Source organism: Phocoena sinus, chromosome X (genome assembly GCF_008692025.1).
Source record: "Phocoena sinus isolate mPhoSin1 chromosome X, mPhoSin1.pri, whole genome shotgun sequence".
Taxonomy (NCBI): domain Eukaryota; kingdom Metazoa; phylum Chordata; class Mammalia; order Artiodactyla; family Phocoenidae; genus Phocoena; species Phocoena sinus.
In genome coordinates, this window is record NC_045784.1 from 81,769,015 (window position 1) to 81,794,795 (window position 25,781).

The 25,781-nt window shown below is 35.2% G+C and overlaps 1 protein-coding gene across 1 annotated transcript in view; it reads left to right on the forward strand.

The window, feature by feature from the left end:
- Positions 1-25,781, forward strand: part of DIAPH2 (diaphanous related formin 2) — a 924,369-nt gene that overhangs the window by 441,255 nt on the left and 457,333 nt on the right. The window contains 2 exon segments of the mRNA XM_032619577.1: positions 7,347-7,448; positions 20,191-20,430. Coding sequence (XP_032475468.1) covers positions 7,347-7,448; positions 20,191-20,430 — 342 coding nt within the window.

The following is a 25,781-nucleotide window of genomic DNA, read 5'->3' on the forward strand; positions in this document are numbered from 1 at the left end:
TTTTAACATCCTTGATCTGGGGGATACCCAAGCCATGCTCATCACACAGCTCCCCTTTCCACAGCATTTAGACATATGACTCTGTTGGGGGTGGGTAGGCCAGGCCTGGATACACATTCAAGAAACACATGTACTATGCTCAGAATCACCCTGATCCTTTAGAAAATGTAGGCTTTCTTACTGGGCCCAGCCTGACTACATGATACACACTTCCCTTCTATTAGGTGGGACATTTCTCTAACAGGAGGCCTTACAAATAGACTTCCAACTGACTCCAAGGACTGTCCACATTAGTCTCAAACTGTGCCTTGAACATCTGTTTTCTCTCTTGACAGGTGAAGGGGATAGAGGCAAATGAGTACCACTATGTCTCTCTTTCCTCTGTCTTCTAATCCTCCTTTCTCTTCTATACAGGAATTGATGGGCATGAAAACATTATTAATGTCTGATCTTATACTCCATTTTGTCTATAAAGTCCAGTATGTATGGGAAAAAAATCAGGCATCTTTATGTGTTGGCTGTGATGGCCACTTGCAACACGGGGTTCTAGAGGTAGTGGGCTCATTAAGCAATAAGTCCTATAAAGTAGTCTGCATCTGCCACGCATTGAGAGAGTGTTACTCTAAGCCTTATTTGCAAATAGAACCCACTAAGCACTGGCAGTTATATAAGCTTGTAACTCAGTCAGAAGACCATATCCAGAATCAGAATACATCTAAGCCCACCGAATGTGTTCAATATTTCATATAGCTAAACAGAGAAAGAAAAGATATGTCACCTACGGTGGAGCCTGTGCTGTAAAGATGACTTAACAGGTTATCTACAGCTGGAAGAGAAGCAAAATAACAACAAGTTTCACATTCAGAGCTAAAATTCTATTTTAGACTTGATTCATTCTGTAATAGTTATTTTCACAGTTAAAACTTAAAATTGAGGTGGAGAGTTTGAAATATGCAGAATTGATATTTTTAATAATTATATTAATGTTCTTAATCTTTCTAATTGAGTTTCCCTGTTGGGAAAATTATACAAGTTACCAATCTGATTCTTTGTTTTTCTTAATAACATACTTCACAAAAAGTCCCATTAACAGAGAAAAAATTTTAAAAACAATTTATATACATCAGAAATATTCTAGAAAAATAGAAATAACACCTTGGTATTTACTTACCTTTTCATTCTATAAAAGAAAATGATATTAATGAAGCAAAATAGTAGATGTTCTTAATTTCATTTGATTATATGTTTATATTGTTATATCAACATCGATATTTCTTTTAAGTCAAAGGACGTGATATTTTAAGTCTTTGGTCTCATCAGTTACACAGTCGGTGCCATTGCAGGTGTAGAGCTTAGTGGAAACGCAGAATTAGTGGGAGGAGAGAAAAGATAAATGGAGAGAACAAAAGAGGACTTAAAGTAGAACATGATACACTTGTTTCCTGTGGGACTTATAAGGCTATATGTTGTCTACTCTTTTTTTTTTTTTTGATCTGGAAACATCAATAATACACAGTGTACCATTTAACCTATTTTAATTGTACAATTTAAGTGGTGTTAAGTATATTTACAGTGTTGTTCAAACGTCACCATTATTTTCAGAACTTTCTTATCATCCTAAAAGAAACTCTATACCTTTTAAGCAGTAACTCCCCATTCCCTTCTGCCCCTAGCCCCTGGTAACCTCTGTTCTACTGTCTCTAAGAATTTGTCTGTTCTAGATACCACACATAAGTGGGTTCATACATTATTTGTCCTTTTTTGTCTATCTTATTTCACTAAGCGAAATATTTTCAAGATTCATCTATGGGCTTCCCTGGTGACGCAGTGGTTGAGGGTCCGCCTGCTGATGCAGGGGACACGGGTTCGTGCCCCGGTCCGGGAAGATCCCACATGCCGTGGAGCGGCTGGGCCCGTGAGCCATGGCCGCTGAGCCTGTGCGTCCGGAGCCTGTGCTCCGCAACGGGAGAGGCCACAGCAGTGAGAGGCCCGCGTACCGCAAAAATAAAAAAATTAATTAAATAAATAAATAAAAAGATTCATCCATGTTTTAGCATGGACCAAAACTTCCTTTTTTGGCTGAATAATATTCTGTTGTATGTACATACCACATTTATCAATGCATCTGTTGATGGACAAGTAGGTTGTTTCTACCTGCTGGCTATTGAATAATGATGCTATGGACATTTGTGTACAGGTATCTGTTTGAGACGCTGTTTTCAGTTGTTCTGTTTTTGATACATACCTAGGAGTGGAATTGTGGGGTCATACAGTAGTTCTATGTTTAATTTCTAAGAAACCACCAAACTGTTTTCCACAGTGCTGGTGCCATGTTACATTCCAACCAGCAATGCATGAGGGTTCCTATTTTAACACATCCTCACCAACACTTGTTATTTCCCATTTTTTTGGCAATAGCTATTCTAGTGTGCATGAAATGGTATCTCATTGTGGGTGCTTTAAAAAATGCTATTATAAATGGAATTGTTTTCTTAATTTGCCTCCAGATTGTTCATTGATGGTACATAGAAATACAACTGATTTTTGTGTGCTGATTATGTATCTTGAAACTTTGCTGAATTCATTTATTAGCTCTATCAGTATTTTTGGTGGATTATTTTTGGTGGATTATTTAGTGTTTTCTGCATATAAAATCATGCCATCTGTAAACAGAGACAGTTTTTTTTTTCTTTTACAATTTGGATGCCTTTTATTTCTCTTTCTTGCCTAATTTCTCTGGTTAGAACTTCTAGTACTATGATGGATAGACATGGTGTAAGCAGGCATCCTTGCCTTGTTCTTGTTCTTAACAGATATGCTTTCAGTCTTTCACCATTGAGTATGATGTTAACTGTGACTTTTTCATATATGACCTTTATCATATTGAGAAAGCTTCCTTTTACTCCTAGTTTAAAGAGTATTTTTTTCTCACAAATGTGTGTTGGATTTTGTCAAACGCTTTTCATGCATTAGTTGAAATGATCATGTGAGGGTTTTTTTCCCCTTCATTCTATTAATGTGGTATATTATATTGATTGGTTTTTGTATGTTGAATCACCCCTGCATTCCAACTATTGTTTTACAACTGTCTGTTTCTTCCTTCAATTCTGTCAATTTTTACTTCATATATTTTGGAGCTCTGTTCTTAGATGTGAATATGTTTATAATTATATCTTCTTGATAGGTTGAAACTTTTATTAATATATAATATCTTGTTTGTTATCATTTTGTGATTTAAAGTCTATTTAGTTTGACAATAAAATAGACACCTCAGCTTTTTTTTTTTTTGGTTACTGTTTATATGCAATATCTTTTTCCATCCTTTTCAACAACACTTTGTCTTTTTATTGAAAGTGAGTCACATGTAGACTGCATATAGAAGATATATGTTTTTATTTATTTATTTACTTGTTTTATTGAGGTATAATTGACACATAGCGTATCAATTTCAGGTGTACAACTTAACGATTCAGTATTTGTATAATTGTAACATGATCACCACAATATGTCACCATACATATAGAAATTTTCTTTTTTTTTTTCTTGTGATGAGAACTTTTAAGATCTACTGTCTTAGAACTCTCAAATATGCAATACAGTGTTAATAACTATAGTCACCATGCCATATGTTACATCCCCATGTCTTGTTTTATAGCTGGAAGTTTGTCCCTTTTGACCCCACTTCACCTATTTTGCTCCCCACCCCCCAACTCCAGCAACCACCAGTCGGTTTTCTGCATCTATCAACTTGGTTTTTGGTTGTTGTTTTGTTTTTGTTTCTTGAGAGTCCACACATAAATCAGATCATATGGCAGTTGTCTTTCTCTGTCTGACTTATTTCACTTAGTATAATGCCCTCAAGGTCCGTCTGTGTTGTTGCAAGTGGCAAGATTTCATTCTTTTTTTAGGGCTGAATAGTATTCCATTGTGGCATGCATGCACGCATGCGTGCATGCGTGTGTGTGTTGTATCATCTTCTTTATTCATTCATCCATTAATGGACACAGGTTGTTTTCATATCTTGGAAATTGTAAATAATAGTGCATTGAACATGGGCATACTGATATCTCTTTGATATAGTCACTTCATTTTCTTCAGATATATACCCAGAAGTGGAATTGCTGGATTATATGATAGTTCTTTTTAAAAATTTTTGAGGAACCTCCTTACTGTTTTCCATAGTGCCTGTACAAATTTACATTCCCACCAAGAGCACATAATATTTGTTTGTTTTTAAATCTGTTCTGCAAAACTCTTTTAATTGGAGAGTTTAATTCATTTACATTTAAATTAATTATTCATAAGGAAGGGCTTTTTTCTGCCATTTTCTGTATGTCTTACATGTTTTTGTTCCTTAATTTCTCTATTATTATCTATTTTTGTAGTTAGTTGTGTTTTTTTTTTTTTTTTGTAGCCTACTATTTTGATTCTTCTCTTTATTCTGTGTAATTTTTAGTTATTTTCTTAGTAATTACCTTAGAGATTAAAATTAACATCTTAAACTTATAACAACCTAGTCTTAATAATAAAAACTTAACTTCAGTAATAATATATAAACACTGTGTTCCTGTACATTTTTCTCCCTTTATATTGCTGTTGTCATAGATTACATGTTTATACATTATATGCCCATTAACAAAGATTTATAATTATTGTTTTTTGCACTTTACTTTTAAATCATATAGAAAAAAAAGAGGAGTTACAAACCAAAGTACAATAACATTGACTTTTATATTTATCTATGTAGTTACCTTGCTCTTTATTTCTTCTTACGTCTTTGAGTTACTTTTTGGTGTCATTTCATTTCTGCTTGTAGGACCTCCTTTAGTATTTCTGGCAGGACAGGTTTGCTAGCAATAAATTATCTCTTTTGTTGTTGTTATTGTTAATTTGGGAATGTCTTAGTTTTTCATTCTTGGAGGAGGATGGTTTCGTGGATATAAAATTCTTATTGATAGTCATTTAGTTCAGCACTTTAAATATAACCTTTTGACTCCTATGGGAGAAATATATTAATCCTGTTGAGGATCTATTAAATGTGACAATTCACTTCCCTATTGCTGCTTTAAAAATTCTTTTTCTACGTTTTGACAGTTTAATTAGGAAGTGTCTCAGAGTGGACCTCTTTGATGTCCTGCTTGGAGTTAATGAGCTTTTTGGATGTGAATATTTATGTATTTCATCAGAGTTAGGAAGTTTTCAACCATTATTTCTTCATATATTTTTTCTGCCCCTTTCTCTTCTGGGAATCCTGCAATGTACATGTTGGTGTGCTTGGTGTCTCACAGATCCCTCAGGCTCTGTTTATTTTTCTTCATTCTTTTATCTTTCTGTTCCTCAGACTGAATCATTTTGATTTCCTTATCTTCAGTTCATCAGTCCTTTCTTCTGGCTGCTCAAATTTGCTGTGGAACCCCTCTAGTAAATTTTTCATTTCAGTTATTGTACTTTTCACTTCCAGAATTTCTTTTGGATTCCTTTCTGTAATTTCTATATCTTTATTGATATTCTCATTCTGTTCATAACATCATCCTCCTGATTTCCTTTAGTTATTTGTCCATGGTTTCCTTTAGCTCATTAAGCATGTTTAAGACAGTTGATTTAATATTTTTGACTAATAACTTTAAAGTCTGAGCTTCTTTAGGGATAGTTTCTGTCAAATTCTTTTTTTTTCCCCCTTCACAGGCCCTGTTTCCTGTTTCTTCACATGCTTTGTAATTTTTTTTTTGAGAACTAGACATTTGAATATACTATAACTCTGGGATCTGATTCTGCCACTCCTTACAGACTGCTGATTTTTGTTTGCTGAGAGTGGTAGTGTGTACTCCTTCTGTGTGGTCATTGTAGTTTGGGTTTCATTATCTCTTCTGTCAGCCAGTGACCTGACAAAGATTTCCTTAAATATCTGGTTCCAAAAAGCAGGAGAGGTGTTTCTATCTGTTTAAATCTTCCAATAGATGCCATCAGGGAAAGCTGCTGCAACCAGAGAATGTTGAAACCAAGGCAAGCATCTGCCAAACCAACCAAAACTCAGATCTCCAGATTTCGGAGAACAAGGTCCCCACTGCTCACCCTGGCATCAGCCGTCCCCTTTGGCAACTCAGGCACTATCTTCACAGTGGTGCTGAGGAATAGTATATGGTATCTGTTTTATGCATGTCATTCTCTTACCAGAGTCTCTCTTTATCAAACACTTCCCTTGTTGGAATTATCCAGTCAGGTTCCACAGTTCTGAAATAGTTTATTAAATCACTCTTTCCAGCTCAGTGGCTGCTTTGATGGAGGGATCAATCTCTGGAGCTTCCTTCTCTGCCATTTTTCATCAACTCTGTTTTCTTAAATCTTTGTTTCCTGCTTTTTTCCCTTTTATATGCCTTTTTAAATTCCATACAGATCCCCAAAACATTGGTTGCAGGTTAATGTGATGATAGTTAGAACTGTACCAAAGTCCAAGATAAGCTAGGTTGAGAAGAATTCATAAATGTTGATTCTCTTAGGTATCAGACTTGAACATGCATCAGACTTCATCACTTTTTCTTGGTTCTCCATTAAAGTTGGAATGTATTATGTATTTAAGTACAGATATTGTATATATATTCAAGTTGTTCTGAAAGGTAGTTTTAATGTGCTTGAATATTTTAGTTGGGCTGCACACTTGTCCCTCAGACTCAGTGTTTGACTCTTATGTGGCCAGCTGTGAGGTGGTAAAGCTGAAATAGCTGGAAAAATGATGTATGGACTTTAGGGGCCAAGGCTAGGCTTGTTTCTTGATAATTGTATTGGAAATTAGGAATCACATAGAAGAACAGAATAGAAAAAAAGAAAAAAAATACAGATATTGTAAATAATGGGAGATTAATTTTTACAGGCTTGGTGTGGTTTATAAGATTGAAGATGATTCCCAATTTTGCCAATTATGAAGAGTAGAGTTGATTATTATTATTATTATTGCCCATGAGTTAATTCTACATAGTATTTTCCTGTTTTTTATATAGATTGACTAATTACCAGGACAGGAAATAAAACTTAAAAAGTATGCTATGTGTTTAAGGCCCAGAAAGTTAGTCAGTTTTGGATTGTTATTTATTGTCATATGATTTTTTAATTTAACATTTATGTACTGTAGTGCATAGACACCAAACATGTTTATGTATTTATTCACATTAAATTGTCATTCATTTTTTGGTTAAGTTTTTGGGGAGAAGGGGAAGATACACTGGTACTATGGCAGAACCACAATCAGAAATTTATCCGCTTTTCTAGTTAATCACTTTTAGAGTTGCTAATGCATGTTTAATAATCCTAATCATGAAATACTAAACTTTTATGCTTTTATTTCTTTTTAGAACCTTATAAAACATCTTCCTGAGCAGAAGGTACTCAATGAATTAGCACAGCTGAAGAATGAATATGATGACCTTTGTGAGCCTGAACAGTTTGGAGTTGTGGTATGTATCTAGTCTAAGGGCCCACAAACTCAGCTTGGAGGTAACACTTATCGGAAACAGTGAAAGAAAAAGACATTTCAATCATTGATATTTTTTTCTACTGTATAATAACTACATAACTTAATATAACATTAGCTGTCAGGAAAAAAAATCCTTGTTTATTATTTATAATATTATTGAAAACTAAAGAAATTAAGTTTTACATTATGAAATACCTCTAGACATCTCGTGGGCCTTCCTCTATATCAGTGCTGATATTAATATGTGAAAATAATACATATTATTGTATTGACTATTTTCTCTTCTATTTAGATCTTGATGCTAGAATTTAGCCCTAAAAGAGTTAGGCTAAGAATAAGCGTGGAAACTAGATAATTAGTAATGTTCTGGAGACTGTTTTCTGTGGTATATATTGTATTAGAAAAAGCACAAGAATTTTCAGATATCCCATAGAGTGTCATTAATTGATTGAAAGCTTTACGTACACTGCTTCAGCTGGAAAGAAAATTTCATAGGAAAAATTTTTAAAAAGATGGTGGGAAAGAGGGCATGATGATTTATTTACTTTTTTAGAGAAAAGCTATTTTTGACTTAGGTGTTCCATACAAGTTTGTTTGCCATGTGAACAAACAGTTCTATTATAGCTTTCAGTTTTACCCTGGCTCTCTGACCATTTTGCATGTGCATACTAAGACTTCTTAAAATTACCGCCGGACCCAATAGTCAAACACTGTCTGCTTCATCTGAAATATTGGGTTGGCCAAAAAGTTCATTCAGGTTTAACCTCTTTAATAGTAATGTATTTGAATTGATCTGATTTGGTACTTTGCAATTTAAAAATCCTGTTTAAAATCAAAATGTGATAGATGGAACAGAGTACGTTCCTTTTGAACATATGCAATAACTGCTTGATCATATTTAGAGTTTATTAATTTTCAGATATGGCATTGTATATGCTGATGTAGAAGGATTCTGTCAAATCCTTGAAAAGCAAATCAGGAATGTATATTTAGGGTGAGACAGAGCATGTAAAGGTACCTGAGGAAGAGATAGCTCTTGTTTTTTAGTTAGGCAAATTAATCAACTAAACTGGCAAAATATTATTTACTAGGTAGCAGCACTTTAACACAATATTAAACAGTAAAATTTTCTAGACCAAAGTCCACACTTGAAACTTAAGCTACTTGAATTCATATTATAATTGAAGCAAGGCTATATACCATCTGAGAATTCAGCTGTGCCATGGTGGTTATGAGTTTTACAGTAGGTACACTACACAATTTCTCTGAAGCCATTTTTTTTCTGAATGCGGTTTATCTTGGAAGATGTATTAGTTTGCCAAGCAAATCCTTCAAGAGGAATATCCTTGGTACCACACTGAGGAAATGAAGTTTGGGGACATAAAAAGCAATATAACTTCTGAACTCAAAGCAAAGTAGAAAATGAAAGAGAGTTCTTGTTTGTGCACATAACCATAAATAATTCTGGGGCTGTGAACATGAAGTCACCTGGTCCTCTTATTCACTCTCCCCATCCTTAGCTACATGTCTGTAGGGGAAATAGTCAAGGACATTACAAAGTAGTTTATGCTGTGTAAATTACCTAAGGCAGTATCAATCAGGATGTGCCAAATAAAGTTTAGGTCATCTCATATATATCTAGCAAAAAGATTCTTGAAATAATGATATGACTCAGTCTTTTAACTATGTATGTAAGCATGTATATATTGTATATAATAGATAGTAGATAAGTGTTTTTTGAATTGAATTATAGGACAATTATTCAAACCAAGTATGAGCCTGAGATTAAAAATAGCATAGTTTAGATCTCTAAAAGTAAAAATTATGTTCAAATATATTTCTCCTGGTCTATGCTGAAATTAAATTCACTTCTGTCTGGAAACGCCCAAATACTTTTTAATCCCCAAAATATATTGACAGCCTACATTTAGGACAACTTTGGAAATGCATAGAATCATCTGCCCTAATGAGAAAGGCTCCAAACTGGTTGTCTTACTTCTGCTTTCTTCCCCCATCAAAAGTATTAGTATAGTCATCTTAAAATCTATATTAACCTTATGATTTCTGTATTAAAACCCTTCAGTGTCTTCCAGAGTTTACAGAATAAAACCTGAGCTCCTTTGCATTCTCATTCTGCCTCTAACTCTCTGGCTTTATGCCTCCCTGTTCTCTTTGGTGAACTGAGCGAATTGGTGTCTTTATGACATTTTAGCTTTTACCTTGGCGGGACTTTCTTTGCCATTTCATCAGTTATTTTACTTGTTCCTATTCAGCAGTCTTTCATTTTTCCATAGCGGCTATACCCTATACCGTATCTTACCTGCTTTCCACAAGTCTTCACTCCCTCCCCTCCCCATTCTTTTCACTTACTACAAACAACCTAATCTCTTACCAGGGAAAAGGGAAAGCACCTAGGCTTCAGAACTTCCAACATCTCTCCTACCTACAGTTATCTCTACCCATATCTTTTATTAGCTTCCTCGCTGTCAAACCTTAGAAAGAGGGATACTTTATTATCACTAATACTATTGTTGTCATGATTAGTGATAGAAATAAGAATGTATTGAGGTGTTACTGTGTCTGATTCTATGCTAAGCGTTTTTACATGTACCGTCTCATGAATTCCTCACAGCCCTATGAGATTGGCACTATTATTAGCTTCATGTTACAGATGAAGAAACTAAGGCCAAGGAAGGCTGGGGACCTTGTCCAAGTTTACATAGTAAGGAATAGGTACAGAATTCAATCCCAGGCAATCTGAAATCATGGATTGTGATTTTAACCACTGTACTGAGCTGGTGTGTGCACATGTGTACACGTCCACGTGTGTGTGAGATAGTCTACTACATACTAATTTACTTATCTCTGTTTAAGGCATTATTATCCCCTGCCTACCCTTGTTCTGTTATTCTATTGCCTCTTCAGTTCGTCAATCTCCACTCTGCCCTTCTCTTAAGAAGAAAAGCATCTTCTTAAGTCATTCACTGCCTAAAAATGTATGAATGGATAGCTGGATGGATGGATGGATGGATGAATAAAAATCCTTCACTGGCCCTGAGGTCCATGATAGCTACTGCCCTCTCTTCATTACCTAGCATCAGTTTTTTCAAAGATTAGTGTATTTGTTCTCTACTTCCTTACCTCTAGTTACTATTTAACAAACAGCAATCAGAATTCTGCCTTAAACAATGCATTGAAACTGATCTAGAAGGGATCATTAATTACCTCCTAATTGTATCTAAAATATACATCGGTTCTACTCACTTCTCTTTTTCTGTGCCGTCACCACTTTAGCCCAAGCCAGCATCATCTTTCCCTTAACCATTATAATATACTTTTAGCCTGTTTTTTCCACTTATACTTTTGCTGTTTTCCAAATCGGCCTCGGCACAGCCCTCAATGTGACATTTCTAGAGTACATTTGTGTTGCATCATTATTTATCTATCTGCTTAAAGCATCAGTGCGTTGTTTTCTGAATTTACCATGCTATTTCCTGCCTTTGGACCATTACACACATTGCTCCCTCTTACTCCCACTCGCTGCCTGCCTCTCTCCTGCTTATTCTTCGAGTTTCCACTTAAATTTCATTCTCTCCGTGATGCCTTCACTTACCTATCAATTAAAATTAGGTCTCCCTATTAAACTCTCTCAGAGCACCTTTTTTCTTTTCCTTTCTCATGGTTTTTAATTAAATATTTAATTGCGAGGTTATTTATTGCATATCTATAACCCCTGCTAGATTGCAACTTCTTTAAGTATATGTATCATATTGATTTAATTCACATGACATATACTTACCAAATGTTTGTTGAATGTATTAGCTTGAATGCAAAATCAAGTGGGCTCTTTTCAGTCCTAATTCTGTATCCATATGGCACTTGATAACATTGAAGAATTTAGATTCCTTACTGAGTCCTTTTCTTTCTTTGCCTTCTCTAGCGATAAATACTCTTTCCTAATTTTACTCCTATCACCCTTGCCAGTGTCCTATAGAGTTTCCATTAGTATATAACTTCCTGGATGATAAAAACAAAATCTCATCAGTTAGGCATAGACATAGGCCAGAAGTGTGATTACTCCTGCAAGATTCATTAAAATCATCATCAAACAGAAAAGAATAAAATTGGCAAGACTAGGGAAAAATCTGGCTTTGACTTTTTGAAAGAAATAAACTTACCTGAGACATTGACTGGGCTGCTAAGCTTTCTCTAAGCTTTCTCTAAACTTTTTGGGTGTTTTGTTTTCTTTTTTTTTTTTTTTCAAAGCAGCATCATTGGGTTTGCTTGCTTATATTCACATGTAATAAGTTAAAAAGAAGCCAAAAAAAACGAGAGCAAGAGAGAGAGAAAAGAAACAAATAAAAAAGCTAGCATATCTCTCTTCCCAGGAGGTCTTCCCAAGCAGACCTCCTGGGAAGAGGGGTATGCTAGTTCCCACACCTTCTATGATCAATAATCCTTTTCTTTAGGGGGGTATATTGGCGGCATAGCTTCCCACTGACTTGTCCTCCAACCTGCCTCACACAGAATTGAATTTGGTACATTGTTGTAATTATGTGCTGTACCTTTACTGGGAATAAAGCACAGATCTTTGAAAGCTCTGCCAGTTAGAACCCCCAGCAGGAGCTTTTAGATTCTTCTGAGTGTGTTTGCAGCTCAGCTGTTCTTAAACCTCAGAGTGACGGAAACTTCCACTTGTCTTGCACTGAGGATGGAGACCCATACTATGTGTATCTATTAAACTAACACATCTTCTGAGAAAAAGAAGGCAATAATTAGTTCTCTTGGTAATTGGTACTTTGTTTTTCTGACCTCAAAAATTACCCATATTTTTCAATTAAAAACATTCTAAAGCTATAATCTAATAAAAAGATGTTGAGATAGCCTTGTGCATAAAAACATTTATAATGAAAAGCAAAGATTATGTGATACTACTGACAGCACATTTAACTTTTTTCTTTCTCTACATAAATATGTGAAGGCAGGAGGAGTGGATTTATGCCTATTGTTGGAAGTACAACTATAAAGTCAGTGTGCTTTTTAATTTTTTTAAAGTCCCCTAAGAGCTTATGAGCTCTATTCAAGATAGCTTAACCAGGTGAAAAGGAAATTCTTAAAAGCTTTTTTTTTTCTCCTACATATCATCAAAGGCAATTAGTTTGGATGGAAAATTGTAGCTTTTCTGTTCCATTAATATTAAATTATTCACGTTTGCATATTCATTGGGAAAATTGCATTTTTCTTTATCTGCTTTCATTCAAAGTGTTCAGTGTTTTGATATGTAATGCCTTGATTGTTTCTATTTTCATTCCTTCTGTAAATATGAATGCTAGCTCTTACTTCCAGATGTACATTTATTTTATCTGAAAAAAAGCTGGTTTAATAATTGTGAGATCAAGTAAAAGAAGACTCGCCATGACTCGTTCTCAAATCCATGTATTCAGATTCTTGTTCATTTCATTAACTTCTCATAATAGTCCATTTTGTGACAAGATTGCTTATTTCCATCAGCTTTTGCAATAAAATGAGGTAAAATAAAACCACCTGAAAACTGAATATTCAGATTAAGTCTGGGGATGTCAATCAATTTTGCTGTTGACTGCTTTTCATTAAATTTTTAAAAAATAAAAAATTAACCCCTTTTCCTTTTCCATATATCAGTAATCCGTAAGATAGCAGCATAGCATTACCATTACAGATGCTCTGATGGCCGTTCTTGGCTTCAGACAGTTGTTTTCAGAAGGATGTTTTGAAATTCTTGCTCTAATTCTTAGTGTAATTCTTCTGAGTTTCCAGTGTCTCTTGGGGCCGACATTGTTACCATTTTCTGTTCCAGACTGTAGATGAGTAAATGTTTGTTGATGCATAATTTCCACATATCATTCTATTTGGGGAAAATATTCTCTATCAGCATATCATTGCTTTTCTGGGGTACAGTCAGTTTTCAACACTCCGTTTTTCCAAAGCCTCATTTTACAGATCAACCATGGCTCTTATCTCTCCTGATATCTAGTACACAAACATTTGCCATTGGCTCCATACAGCAGATGTACCTGTATTGATGATTTTGTGCAGTCCAAGTACTAGGTGTACTGCATAAAGTACAGCAGTGAGCAGTAGAGAGCCTAGTCTGGAGGGGGTTATGTCTAAATAGGATAGTAAAATGATTTATTTAACAGAGAATCACAGATGTCCTTGCTTTATTTCCATACTTCCAGGCAGACATTTGCTCAGTCGTGGAGTCTGAATCTCACAACTTTTATAGGCAATTCTGCCTGCTTTCTAACTTAAATCCACTCTTCTTTATTGTCACTTCATTATCATCACCTTAATTATAGTCACTGATACAAAATTATTCTGTATATTCAGTGTATCCATACATTGGGTCCCAATAGTATTTAGGTATGGAGGGGACACCTTGTAACAAATGTATATTTCTTACAAATATATCTGTTAATTCCAATGAATTTTTAACATATTTTGAAGACACTAGAAGATCATAGTTATGTTCACATATGATGGCAGTTGAAGGTGTGCTTCTTAGCAATGCAAAATGAAAACAGAAATCCCCTTAAAGGTGAGTGACACGTGACTGCAGGAGTGGCATGTGGCTACCTCCTTCTTCGCACACGATTGTTACACTTGGGTCTTTTCTCTTTCTCTCTGGATTCTTATGGTAGTATGGCAGAACATCAATATTCACCAGGTGCATAGCTAGTGAAGTGTGTAAAATTCAAATTATATAAGCAAAACTGTGTCTAACTCTTTGGGGAAATAACCCACTTGTAGCTGCTCTCACTAAAGCCGTCAGGGTACAGTTTTTTCTTTTTAATATAGTGCAGATCAGCTAAAGAAATGATAGCTGCTTGATGTGATTTGACAGACAAGTATCTTGTAACACAAAAAAATCCCCTACATAATACAACACCTTGGTCACCAGCCTACAGCACTTCAAGGAATGAATTATAAAACAAAGGATGCCAGTCATCTAAAATGCGGCGAGGAACCACAAGGAAAAACAAACATACATTTCAGCCAACTTTTTGTTACATTTCCTTATATCACTTAGGTGCATTCAAATGCCTTTATGAGACATGCACCTTTTAATAATTATATCTGTGGCTGGGGATGTCGCTCAGTGCTTCCTATGATTTCTAAGCTCAGTTATCCAAGACATTCCCTTACACACTCAAATCCTCTAATGGAGATTCAACTATTGTCTATCAGTCTACCCTGGTCTGATCATAAAAATTCACACTTCTGATTGCAGCAAATTCTATTAGTATCATCAAAGCATACTGTTTTGTGGCTCCTGTAAAGAGATGCATCCATATAGTTTCATCTACCCTGAAGATTAACAAGGAGATTATTTCCTCCATAATCCTCTTGATTTTTACAGTATCACATTTTCAGTGCTAACATTTCTAATAGTAAATGTATATTATGCATTGAAACGGACTGAAAGGAGCACTGCACAATATTTATGAAGTGTGAAATAGTTAATGGGGGACATTCTTCACCAAGCCCTGGTAACACACATTCCTTAACTGTGGATGAGAGAAACTTTATCTCAGGTTTGGGAGAATAGTCAGGGACCATGGTACCTTCTTAGGAATTTCTGAGGATGAGTAAAGAGGGTAATAACAACAATAGCTATTGTTTCAGAGTGCTTCCATTGTGTCAGCTACCATGACAGTAATGTTACACATAGGATCTCATTTAAGTCTTACTGCAACTTGCATGAGTGACTTAAGGAATACATTTTACTGATGGGGACATAAAGTCTCAGAAACATTCAGTAACTTGGATTAGATCATAACTATAAAGTAACAGAAGTATAGTTCAAGTCCATGTCTGTATAACTCAAAAGTCCCTGTTTCTTCCACTACAATGTACCTTATAGATCTAGAGAATGTAGAGAATGGTTTCTCTCCCTCTCTGAGGATTAAGGGGAAAATTCTCTCGAACCTACCCTTCAAAATAGTTATACGGGGCTCTGAATTCGGGCTAAGATTGAGCCTGGGCAATACCATTGCGATGACACATTTGGTAGCTAATGACTTTACATAGGGAGTAGGGTACCCTCCTCCTGCCTCACATCAGCCTACTGTGATACCTCTTCACACTATGCATCTGCTTCCCAATCCAGCACTTTGCTGATATTGGAGTTTCTGTTTGTATGAATGAATACATCCATCCATCCATTTGTTTTACAAGGATTTTTTTTTCACCAATGATGTTTATCACCTGCTCTGCACTAAACTTTAATCTAGTGAGTAAATGAAGGAAGAAATTTTGCCAAGTCAGAGGTCAACTCTGATCCTCTTATGATGCACAACCTCTTCCCTGAATCAGGTTGACGATGATAGATTATATCCAGTAACAGCAGTTCAACAAAGTTAATTCCCTAGCATTTCTGGTTTGACATCTTAGCTGAAGACATTATTTTGGGGACAGTAAAACATTACCGTCGGCTGTTAATTTTGTTCAATAGACAACCTGTCTGTCCTCCTTGGGAGAAGATCCAGAAAATGGTTAGTCATCTAAGGAGTGCTTTTAAAATCAGTCAGCAAATATTTGAATGTCTAATAAATGCAAAGACCCATGCTAGGTGCTACACAAGGTGCAGTCTTTGATTTTTCTCTCTATACACTCTCCTCATCAACAACCTGCTTTTCACAACATCTATTCCAGTCACTCCCAAATCTGCCAACTCTGATACTTATCTCCTCCTAAACTCAAGAACTGAATTTCCAAATGCTATCAGATATCATAACAATACCTAAAACTCAAAATGCCAAGAAAGCAATATTATTTCCCTATTATAGAGGTGTCATTTTACTATTCATGTGAGGATTTAGAGGGGGGAAGGCTGGAGGGATCAGGGAACATATTTAAATAGTCTATTTTAGTAATTCAACCTTAAAGTACATAAATTTTAAGCTTGAATGGTGAGAATTGAAAATAAGAACCAATTCTAAGAAATTCTTCAGGTTAAAATATAGGCAAGGAATGGTATTAAATTACATTGTCTTTACTAGGATTTGAATATGACTCCAAGATTTGGAGTTTTCATAGTGGGGATCTAATAGTGTCTTTGTTAATAATAAAAAACACTGGTGTCTGAGAGGATGGTGAACCAAGTTCACTTAAATGCTAATAAAAATGTCTTGGTAACATCCAAGTAATATTTTTCACTTCTGAATCTCGCAATGTTTACCTCACCTTTCCATAACTCTAGAGGCAGAGACTAAAACAGAAAGAAAGAATATATTTGGATCATTTATTTGGCTCCTACCTAATTATCAAAACAAGACTGCTCGACAGGACTTTCCCCTACTTTACAAATGAGGAAACTGAAGCAGAAAAATTAGGTGGATTAGTTTCACACAGTCTAACTAACTATGCAAAAGTTTCTAGATTCAGTCCTTTGGTTGAATTTGCTACTAAGCTGTACCCTACCGGCCCCCACTGCCTTAGTCCCTGATTAGCTTACTGAAGTGTAGGCAGCAGATCAGGGGAAGCAAATTCATCTATCCTCATTCTCTGAAACCAAAAAAAAAACAAACAGTAAACTGCATCAAATCAGCATCTCCTTCAGCCTTCATTAATGCCAACAACATTTTACCTCACAAAGGACTTTACACCTTGGAGCCATCTTTGACTTTCTCCTCCCATACCTGGTCATTTACTAAGTCCCACTGCTTCTTCCTTAATTCTGCCTCTTGTATCTATTGCTTCCTTTCCCTTCCTACTGTCAACATCCTAGGTCATTACCTGTTTCTAAGACCATTTGAAGACTTAACTAATGGTATCCCTGCCCCTAATCTCTCCTTCAGCCACTCATACATACTGCTCTCAGTATGACTCAAGAGACGGCGTGGTGTAGTGGTTGAGAGTCTGGATTCTGTAGCCAGAATGCCTGAGTTCAAATCTCCAGATCTTCAACATACAATTTGACTCTGTGCTAGTTCCTTAGTACTTCTGTGTCTCACTTTTCTCATCTTTAGAATGAGACTAAGGCTAATAACCTTTTCCTAGGGTTGTTTTGAGAATCAAATCTGCATATATGTATATAACACATCTGTAGAAAAATGTCTGGCACAGAGTACTCAATAAATGTCATTCGCCATTATTATTGTTATTATAATTACTAAAGTACACTTTTGGCCATTATTTTGGTTGGAGCTCGTATTGAAAAAAAGATCAAATCCCTGCTCTTTGGGTTTGTAGGCCAAGGATTGAAATACAAAGCCCAGAAAGGATACAAATATGAATGAAAACAAGTGGTATTAGAACTGAAGCAAGACTAAAAGAAAATCTATGTAAGCCTAGGGTTTAAATTCCTTGTGGATCTCAGACCAAGGCCACCCTGGTGAGCAGGGTTCCTACAAGTCCTACAGAGCATGGGCAGAAGGACAGGTATATGGTGACTAGCACCTGGTCAAAGTAGTTATATAGCTTTTTTAACCATCAGGGAGACTGAAAAACCACTACTTCCTAAACATATAAAATGATAGGAAACATGCTTCTGTGCTAATGATAGCCAGTTAACAGTGAAAATAAAGGAAAAATTAAGTGGGAAAGCATTTGGAGACAGTGGTAGAGGCATAAATGAAGGCAGAAAATGACATAGAAACTTAGATTCCCACACAAACATACACATGGAGATTTGCACATTCATGGAGACGTAGACTTTGGTGTGGTTAGCTTCCAATTTTATGGCCTTTACATGGAATCTTAAGGTACTTTGATCTAAATTCTGCCCCTAGGTATATACCTCATATATTCCTAACCTATAAACCTTTTCTCACAACTTCCTTTTGGTCTCCGTTTGTGTTTGCTCGCTCGCTTTTTTTCTCTCTTTCTACTTGTTTAATTTTCATCTATTTATCCATTTGTATCCCCTCTACTGTGTAGCCTTCAATAAACATTGTAGTCATAGAGTTTAAAGTTTTCTCTTCTTTCAGTGAACATCTCCAGCACTTAATTTCTGTTTACCCATTTAGAATCATGAGCTGGTTCTATCGCTAGCTATAGTTTTCAAGTGATTGTGTTGTGAGTTTTGAGTTATATTGGACACTTTTTGTGAGTAGATGGTGTCTTATACTTACCATGCAAGTACTGAAGAAACAGTAGGATGCTTTTTTTTTTTTTTTTGAAGATTTTATTTAGTTATTTATTTGGTTGCACCGGGTCTTAGTTGCGGCAGGTGGACTCCTTAGTTGCGGCTCCAGAGCTCCTTAGTTGTGGCATGCGAACTCTTAGTTGTGACATGCGTGTGGGATCTAGTTGCCTAACTAGGGATTGAACCTGGGCCCCTGCATTGGGAGTATGGAGTCTTATCCACTGCGCTGCCAGGGAAGTCCCAGTAGAATGCTTTGAATACTACCCTGATCGTATTAAAAAAAAGCTATTGATAAGTGATCTGACTTATGTAGATATAGTAACAGGCGGATATTCCCAGCATAATCTGCCTATAAAAAGCATGAAAGCATATGGGGGATTAGCAGACGGCAAAGGTTAATTTTTGGACAGGCAGACACCCGTGGTTAATGTGAAAATTCATTTCAAAGAGTTAAAATGATAAATTATGCTTTGCTTTTGTGTTAGAGCAGATAGGGTCTATTCAGCAGCTCATTTTGCTGCTTTTGAAGGGTTCTTTGTAGCTTAAAGACTCTTGTTTATGCTGTCAAATGCTTTTCATGTTGTCTACAGATATCTCATGCCTACACTGTGCCTGGCATTTGTATATAAAAAGAAAACTAAGCTATATATGTAAAAAGAATAAATGTAATTAGGATTGTTAATAATTTCATTGTGTGTGTGCTTATGTTCTTATGTGTCTACCCTCCCCTCACCTGTCTCCCAGAATTCCTTTGGTGAATAAAAACTAGTGAAATGACTTGGAGCTTTGGGGAATTAAAGACTAAAAGAAATTATTATCGTAGGAGCTATACCAAAGGGAATAGAGAATGTGCACCGATACTATGAAACAATTAATTAAAACCTAAGTTGAACTGTTTTGAAGAAAACCAATATAGAATTCTTGAATAATGTACTTAAAAGTAAGTTCATGTGATTTTACCATAACTTAATTATTTAACATCAACATTCTGTCAAGTAGGTGAAATTCTTTAGAGCATATATAAATAATTAATACATTTTATTAATAGAAATCATAGGTTTAAAATTATTAAATGCTCAATCAGAGCTAGTCTTCTGGTTTCAGACAGCATACTGATATGTAAATTTTTTTAGGAAATGTGGTTGCACTTACATTTTCTGTCATCATGTACATTTTTTATATGTGGCCCAACTATTCACTCAACTCAATGTCATGTTTGTACATTTTCGTAGTTTGCCTCAGGGACAGATTTTTGGCAGTTTAAATGCTATTGATGACTAATGATTATGCAGTTAACATACAGCAACTGTTTAGCTTCAATAATATTTTCTTAATGCAGTAAGGATGATTTCATTTATTCCTTTAAAACTGAACAGCTATTTCTTTAAACTTTGAAAATAATATTCCTTTGAAATGTCTAAAACAAAGTAGAATAATATTTGTTAAAACCCAGAGAGAATTCATTTTATTCAGAAGTTTTACAGTATTGTCTCTAAAATGATCCCCACTAGAGAGAAAAATAACGGGCTTTATATATATATATTCTTTTTTTTTTATATATATATATTCTTATACAGCATTCCTTATCTTACAGATGAGCTCAGTGAAAATGTTGCGTCCTCGTCTCAACAGCATTCTTTTCAAGCTCACATTTGAAGAACACGTAAGCAACATCAAACCAAGCATCATAGCAGTAACTCTGGCATGTGAAGAACTGAAGAAAAGTGAAAGCTTTAACAGACTTTTAGAGTTAGTTCTTTTGGTTGGAAACTACATGAACTCAGGCTCAAGAAATGCCCAGTCTTTGGGTTTTAAGATCAACTTTCTCTGTAAGGTAAGATAACACTTTATAATGCCAATTTACAGCAATAATCTCATCTGCGGGAGGGGTCACTTTAAATAGCAATAGTATGTAAGCCCAAAAAAGTATCCTTTAAAAGGATGAATTTTATGGCACGTGAATTGTATCTAAATTAAAACAGATAAATGATTTTTTAAAACCTTACTGTAGTAAAATCTCAAAGACTGCAAATTCTTTTGTAGTATAGTACTCAACTCTTGCTGATCAAATCTTTCTGGAGTTTTTAGGTCCAAAAAACATTGCTTTTTTAAAGTAGATGCAATCTTGTATTTCAGTCCCTTCAAACTTACTTTATGTCTCTCCAAAAAGTATTTGAGGAGCTAAATTCAATGAGGTGATAGCCAGAAATTGCCTTCTGAATATGCTTTGCTTTTTCTCCTCCAAGAAAATAATACTCTTTATTGTTGAATAGTGTTGTGTTATTAAACTTATACTAGGTATCTAGTGCATTAACTAAAAGTTTTTTAAAAATCAAGTGATAATCGTTTTATTGTTTTGATTACGCTTTCATTCTTGTGAAAAGTAAACAAAGAAACAGACAAGTGCAAAAGTGATGGTATATGTCCATTTCTAGGCTAGCGCAAACCACCTTATTAAAGGAAAAGATCTGTCTGTTACACAAGAAAACTGAACAGACTCTGAGGGGAAGGCCTGTAAGAAAGCTGGAGACAAAAATAAGTCTGAAAACAAGCGATGTATCTTTGACATCTCAGCATTGTTTCACTTTTTTTTTTTCTTTCACCTCTGAAAACATTACAGAACTTTGGTTAGTTCTTGAAGTATATTATTACAAGAATCCCCAATCTAGGAATGGATATAAATTTCTTTTCTATTCATGCATTAAATAGATGTACATTACATGTACATGGACTAGCATTTTAATATGTATCAAAAATGATTTGCTCCTGGTAGTTCTCACCCGGACAGACATAAAGAATAACATTTGTAGATACTAGGATGCATAATGAAATTGTATCTGTTTACTCCCGATTTACTTTTGAGGGGTGTAAGGAAGGAAAGCAAGGAAGATAGGGAAGATGGTCTGGCATGCTACATTTTTGTCAAAAAAATATTTTTGGTCCCTCTTCTTATGATATTAGGGGACATGTGCAATTATTTGATAATACCAACAAGAATAAGGCTATGCTTGTAATAAATTAGAATAACTTACACCCCGATTTGTAGGATAAACTAAATATTTAAGACTTTTTCATTTTATTGCACATCATATACTCAACACTAGTAAAAGCATCTTTTATCAAGATGCTACTTGTTTAGAGTGTACACTATAGGCACAGTGAGTGAATCTTAAAGTGTTCTTGGTTGGCGATTACAAAAATATTATAAATTAAGAGAAAATATCATTGGAAATTTGTATTGTTACCTATTTCACATTTAATTCATATAAAAAAGACATTTAAAACAAATTATCCTAATTTGAACAAATATGTACCTTTTTTAAGTGTCTTAATTTCACACTATTCAAATTAATTACATGAACTGATATTTTTGAGGCAAGAATGAATACGTCATTTATACATAGGAACAAAAGATTATATTAATCTCACAGAAGGATTGTACAGTTGCATCTTGTATTTTGGAGAAAGGCTTCTTCCTGTCATCTACCTGTCAAATAAAAGTTCTTCCACACAGCACTGGTCCGACATCTATCACTTAGAGGTATGATCAAAGGATTCAGCACAAAGATTTTTGCCAACTTCAAATAAAATAAAAAATAATCTTATAGGAAATACTAGCATGTAGTAATAGATGTTCTAAAAGAGAAAGAAGTGAATGTTTAAAAATCTTCTGCCCTCTCCCACTTTTCAGTAGGATTTTTATCTTCAGGGAAATACTTGTCATTAAGAAAGAAATATCATATAGATGTATGGTATTCCCACAATATCTAGGATTAAAAGGATGCTCCTGGAATACAAACGATTCTGAGTAGATGTAAATGTCTGAAATGACAGAAATTTACTGAAGTACATAGAAATAGTTAGCTTAGGTTTATAAACTGTTCGAAACTGAGTTAACTACTGATATATGATTAGCTAGAATTGGTGTTAAATTCCAGTTATGTTGTAAAAGATTACTTGGTCGATTTCTCTCAGTGTTTGTTTTTTTTGTTGTTGTTGTTGTTAAAAAAAATAGCAGAGAGAACTTTCTTTGCAGGGCACTGATTATGCTTTTAAAATGATACCATTTACCTAATTAATATTCTAATGATAATTTCTTTTCTCAGTGAACTTAAAACTGTAATCTACTGCTTTTCACATGAAGCTATAGATTATGTTAAAATATTCACCTAGTTAAAAAGGAACCACAACATAAGCAGTTAAACTTATCAGATGTTTTTTGTAGTAAAGTAATATTAAAAATTCAGATGGTCACAATTAACTCCTATAATATTTGGGAAGAAAAGGAAAACAGACGGGTTAACTTAAATGTCAAATATCACTAAAGGGTACCATTACTATAAGTACTACCCTCACCACAAAATACTTTGTTCATTTGCAGCAGTGTATTATCACTTGTGAGTCACCAGTCCAGGGTGCTGAACTGGAATAAAAGTCATTTCTATGCAGATGAGTTTCCAATGTTAGCTTGGCCCCTGCTTGCCTGTTGGTTATTAAAATTCTAACCAATAGCAGTGTTGTACTTCAGGGCCATTTGTTGTTTATGTTTTCAGTGTGTAATAACATATAATTTACATAAGAATGAAACATTTAAAAATACTTAGCACTCCCTAGGCACTAAGCTTTGTGGGTATATCAGATAAGGATCTTTGCAAGCAACAGAAAGTGACTCTGCCTGATTTAAGCAAAAAATAGAATTTATAAGGAGCTCAGCCAGAAACTGAGGAAAGGCTGAAGAACTTGGCCTTTAAAAGAGTAGCAACTATGTCAGCTTTGAGAATGCAGAGAGCAGGAATGAATGGAAAGTCTTTCCAGGAAGTTGCCTCTGGGGTATATTCCATTTTCTTCCTCCTTTCCTTGTATTTGATTCAAATTCTAATTAGAAAGAGAGACCAATTGGCCTGGCGTAGATTATCAGAATACCCTTTGTCCAAGGGAGGGCAAAGAACCTTGATTGACAGTGCTACCAAGACTACTGTGATGGATGATTGGTCATGCCATAAAAGAGGCTGTTACCAAGGATGAGGATACCGAAGGTTAGGGGTAGGTGAAGGGATAAAAACCAGGCCTGAACAAACAAAGGCAAAACAAAACAGATGGTCGGTATACCAGGGGATACAAACATTACAGAAGACACACAGAAAGCTCAAGGAGCTTGTGATACAGTTGAGTAGCCAGGAAATATACATACAGAATATTATGTAATGTCACAATATACTTCTAGCAATGAATATAAAAATTAATGGCCATTGAGATTACTTTCAGATTAGCAGGACTTCAGGAGGGAGGAATTTTTGGTGATGGGCGTGGCGGTGAGTGTTATTCATAAATTAGAACAGAAGGATCTTGAAGGATAGGTATAATTAAGTTATACGAAGGGAAGAAGCCATAACCTTACAAGATGGGAGAACACTGGCCTTAGAACTTACATTTTAGCTTCCATTTTGCCCATCGCTAGCTAAATTTTCATGGCCAAGTCACTTACTCTCTCCAAACCTGTTTCCTCATCTATACATGAGGAAGTATACAGTGACCCTTTTTTATTTTTATAGGGCTGTTTTCAGGGTCAAATAAAACGATCTTTGTCACAGTACTTTGAAGAATTATAGTGTTAAAAATGGTAGTAGTTCTTTTTAATGATGGTATATGACTAGGAATAATCATGATGTGTTTGAAGATGAATTAGAAAACTACCTGGAATATTGGGTGTATGTTGGAAACAAATAACATTGGTAGGCAGGTTGTGAGAAGATTTTGAGTAATTTGTATACTAGCTTCAGTATCTTTTTTTTTGGCAGTACGCGAGCCTCTCACTGTTGTGGCCTCTCCCGTCATTGTGGAGCACAGGCTCCAGATGCACAGGCTCAGTGGCCATGGCTCACGGGCCCAGCCGCTCTGCGGCATGTGGGATCTTCCCAGACCGGGGCACGAACCCGTGTCCCCTGCATCGGCAGACAGACTCCCAACCACTGCGCCACCAGGGAAGCCCTAGCTTCAGTATCTTGCCTCTGTAACTTTTTTTTTTTTTGAAAATCACTCACAGCCCATTTTATAACTTATGAAGGCCAAAAACCTTTGTTTTTCTGCCTTGAGTTAATATCTCCTTCACCCATACTGTGACTTTCCAGTCATTCTAGTTGGACAGAGAGACATAACAAATTATGATATGGTATAATGATGTGTTTTTGTACAGATGTTAAATATGGCATACAAAGGACCTGAAGAAAACATTTAGTTTTACTGTGGAGAAAATTTTAGATATCTAACTTTAATTTAGTAGGGTTAATAGAGTAATGTAATTTTGCTACTTTTTTCTAAGATTCATCATTTATGTAAAGTGAATGTAACATAAAGGCCTTATTTCCTAGAGGTCATCACATGGTATTAGTGGCAGAGTATTACAGATATCTCCCCAAATATACAAAAGAAGACATCTATCTCCCCTAGAGAAGTTGTAAGATGTAGAGTGAATTAGGTTCAGTTTCAGTGTGAAATATAATGTACCAGAAAATGTGATTTGTAAGGAAAATGACTGCTGTCTATGGAAGCACAATTTAGAAATTTGTAATTCAAGAGAAAATCTATAAAAGATCTAAGCAAAAAATTACATCTAAGTATTCTAAAAATTTTACAGTATCTAATAGTTTTTAGCTGAAATGATGTGGATTATCTCTATCTAAACTTAGAACCTCAACATTAGAAAGTATCTAATCTAGCCCCTTCAGCCGGCAGATGAGAAAACTGACCATTAGAGAAGTGAAATACTTTGGTTGGTGTGTTGGTCAGCTTGTGCTGCTGTAAAATAATACTGTAGGCTGCTGGGTGGCTTAAACAACAGAAATTTACTAACACACCATTGTAAAGCAATTATACTCCAATAAAGATGTTAAAAAAAAAAAATGTCATAAAAAACAAAAAAAAACAGAAATTTATTTTCTCACAGTCTTGGAGATTGGAAGTTCAAGATCAAGATGCTAGCCTGGTTGGTATATGGTGAGGGCTTACTTTCTGAATTGCATACAGCCACCTTCTTACTGGGTGACAGTCAGGTTCATAAAGCTGGATATAGTGACCAACTGTTTTGGTTTACCCAGGACTAAGAGCTTTCCTGGGATTCAGGACTTTCACTACTAAAATTGGGACAGTCCTAGGCAAACTGGGACAGTTGGTCACTTTAGTTATGAA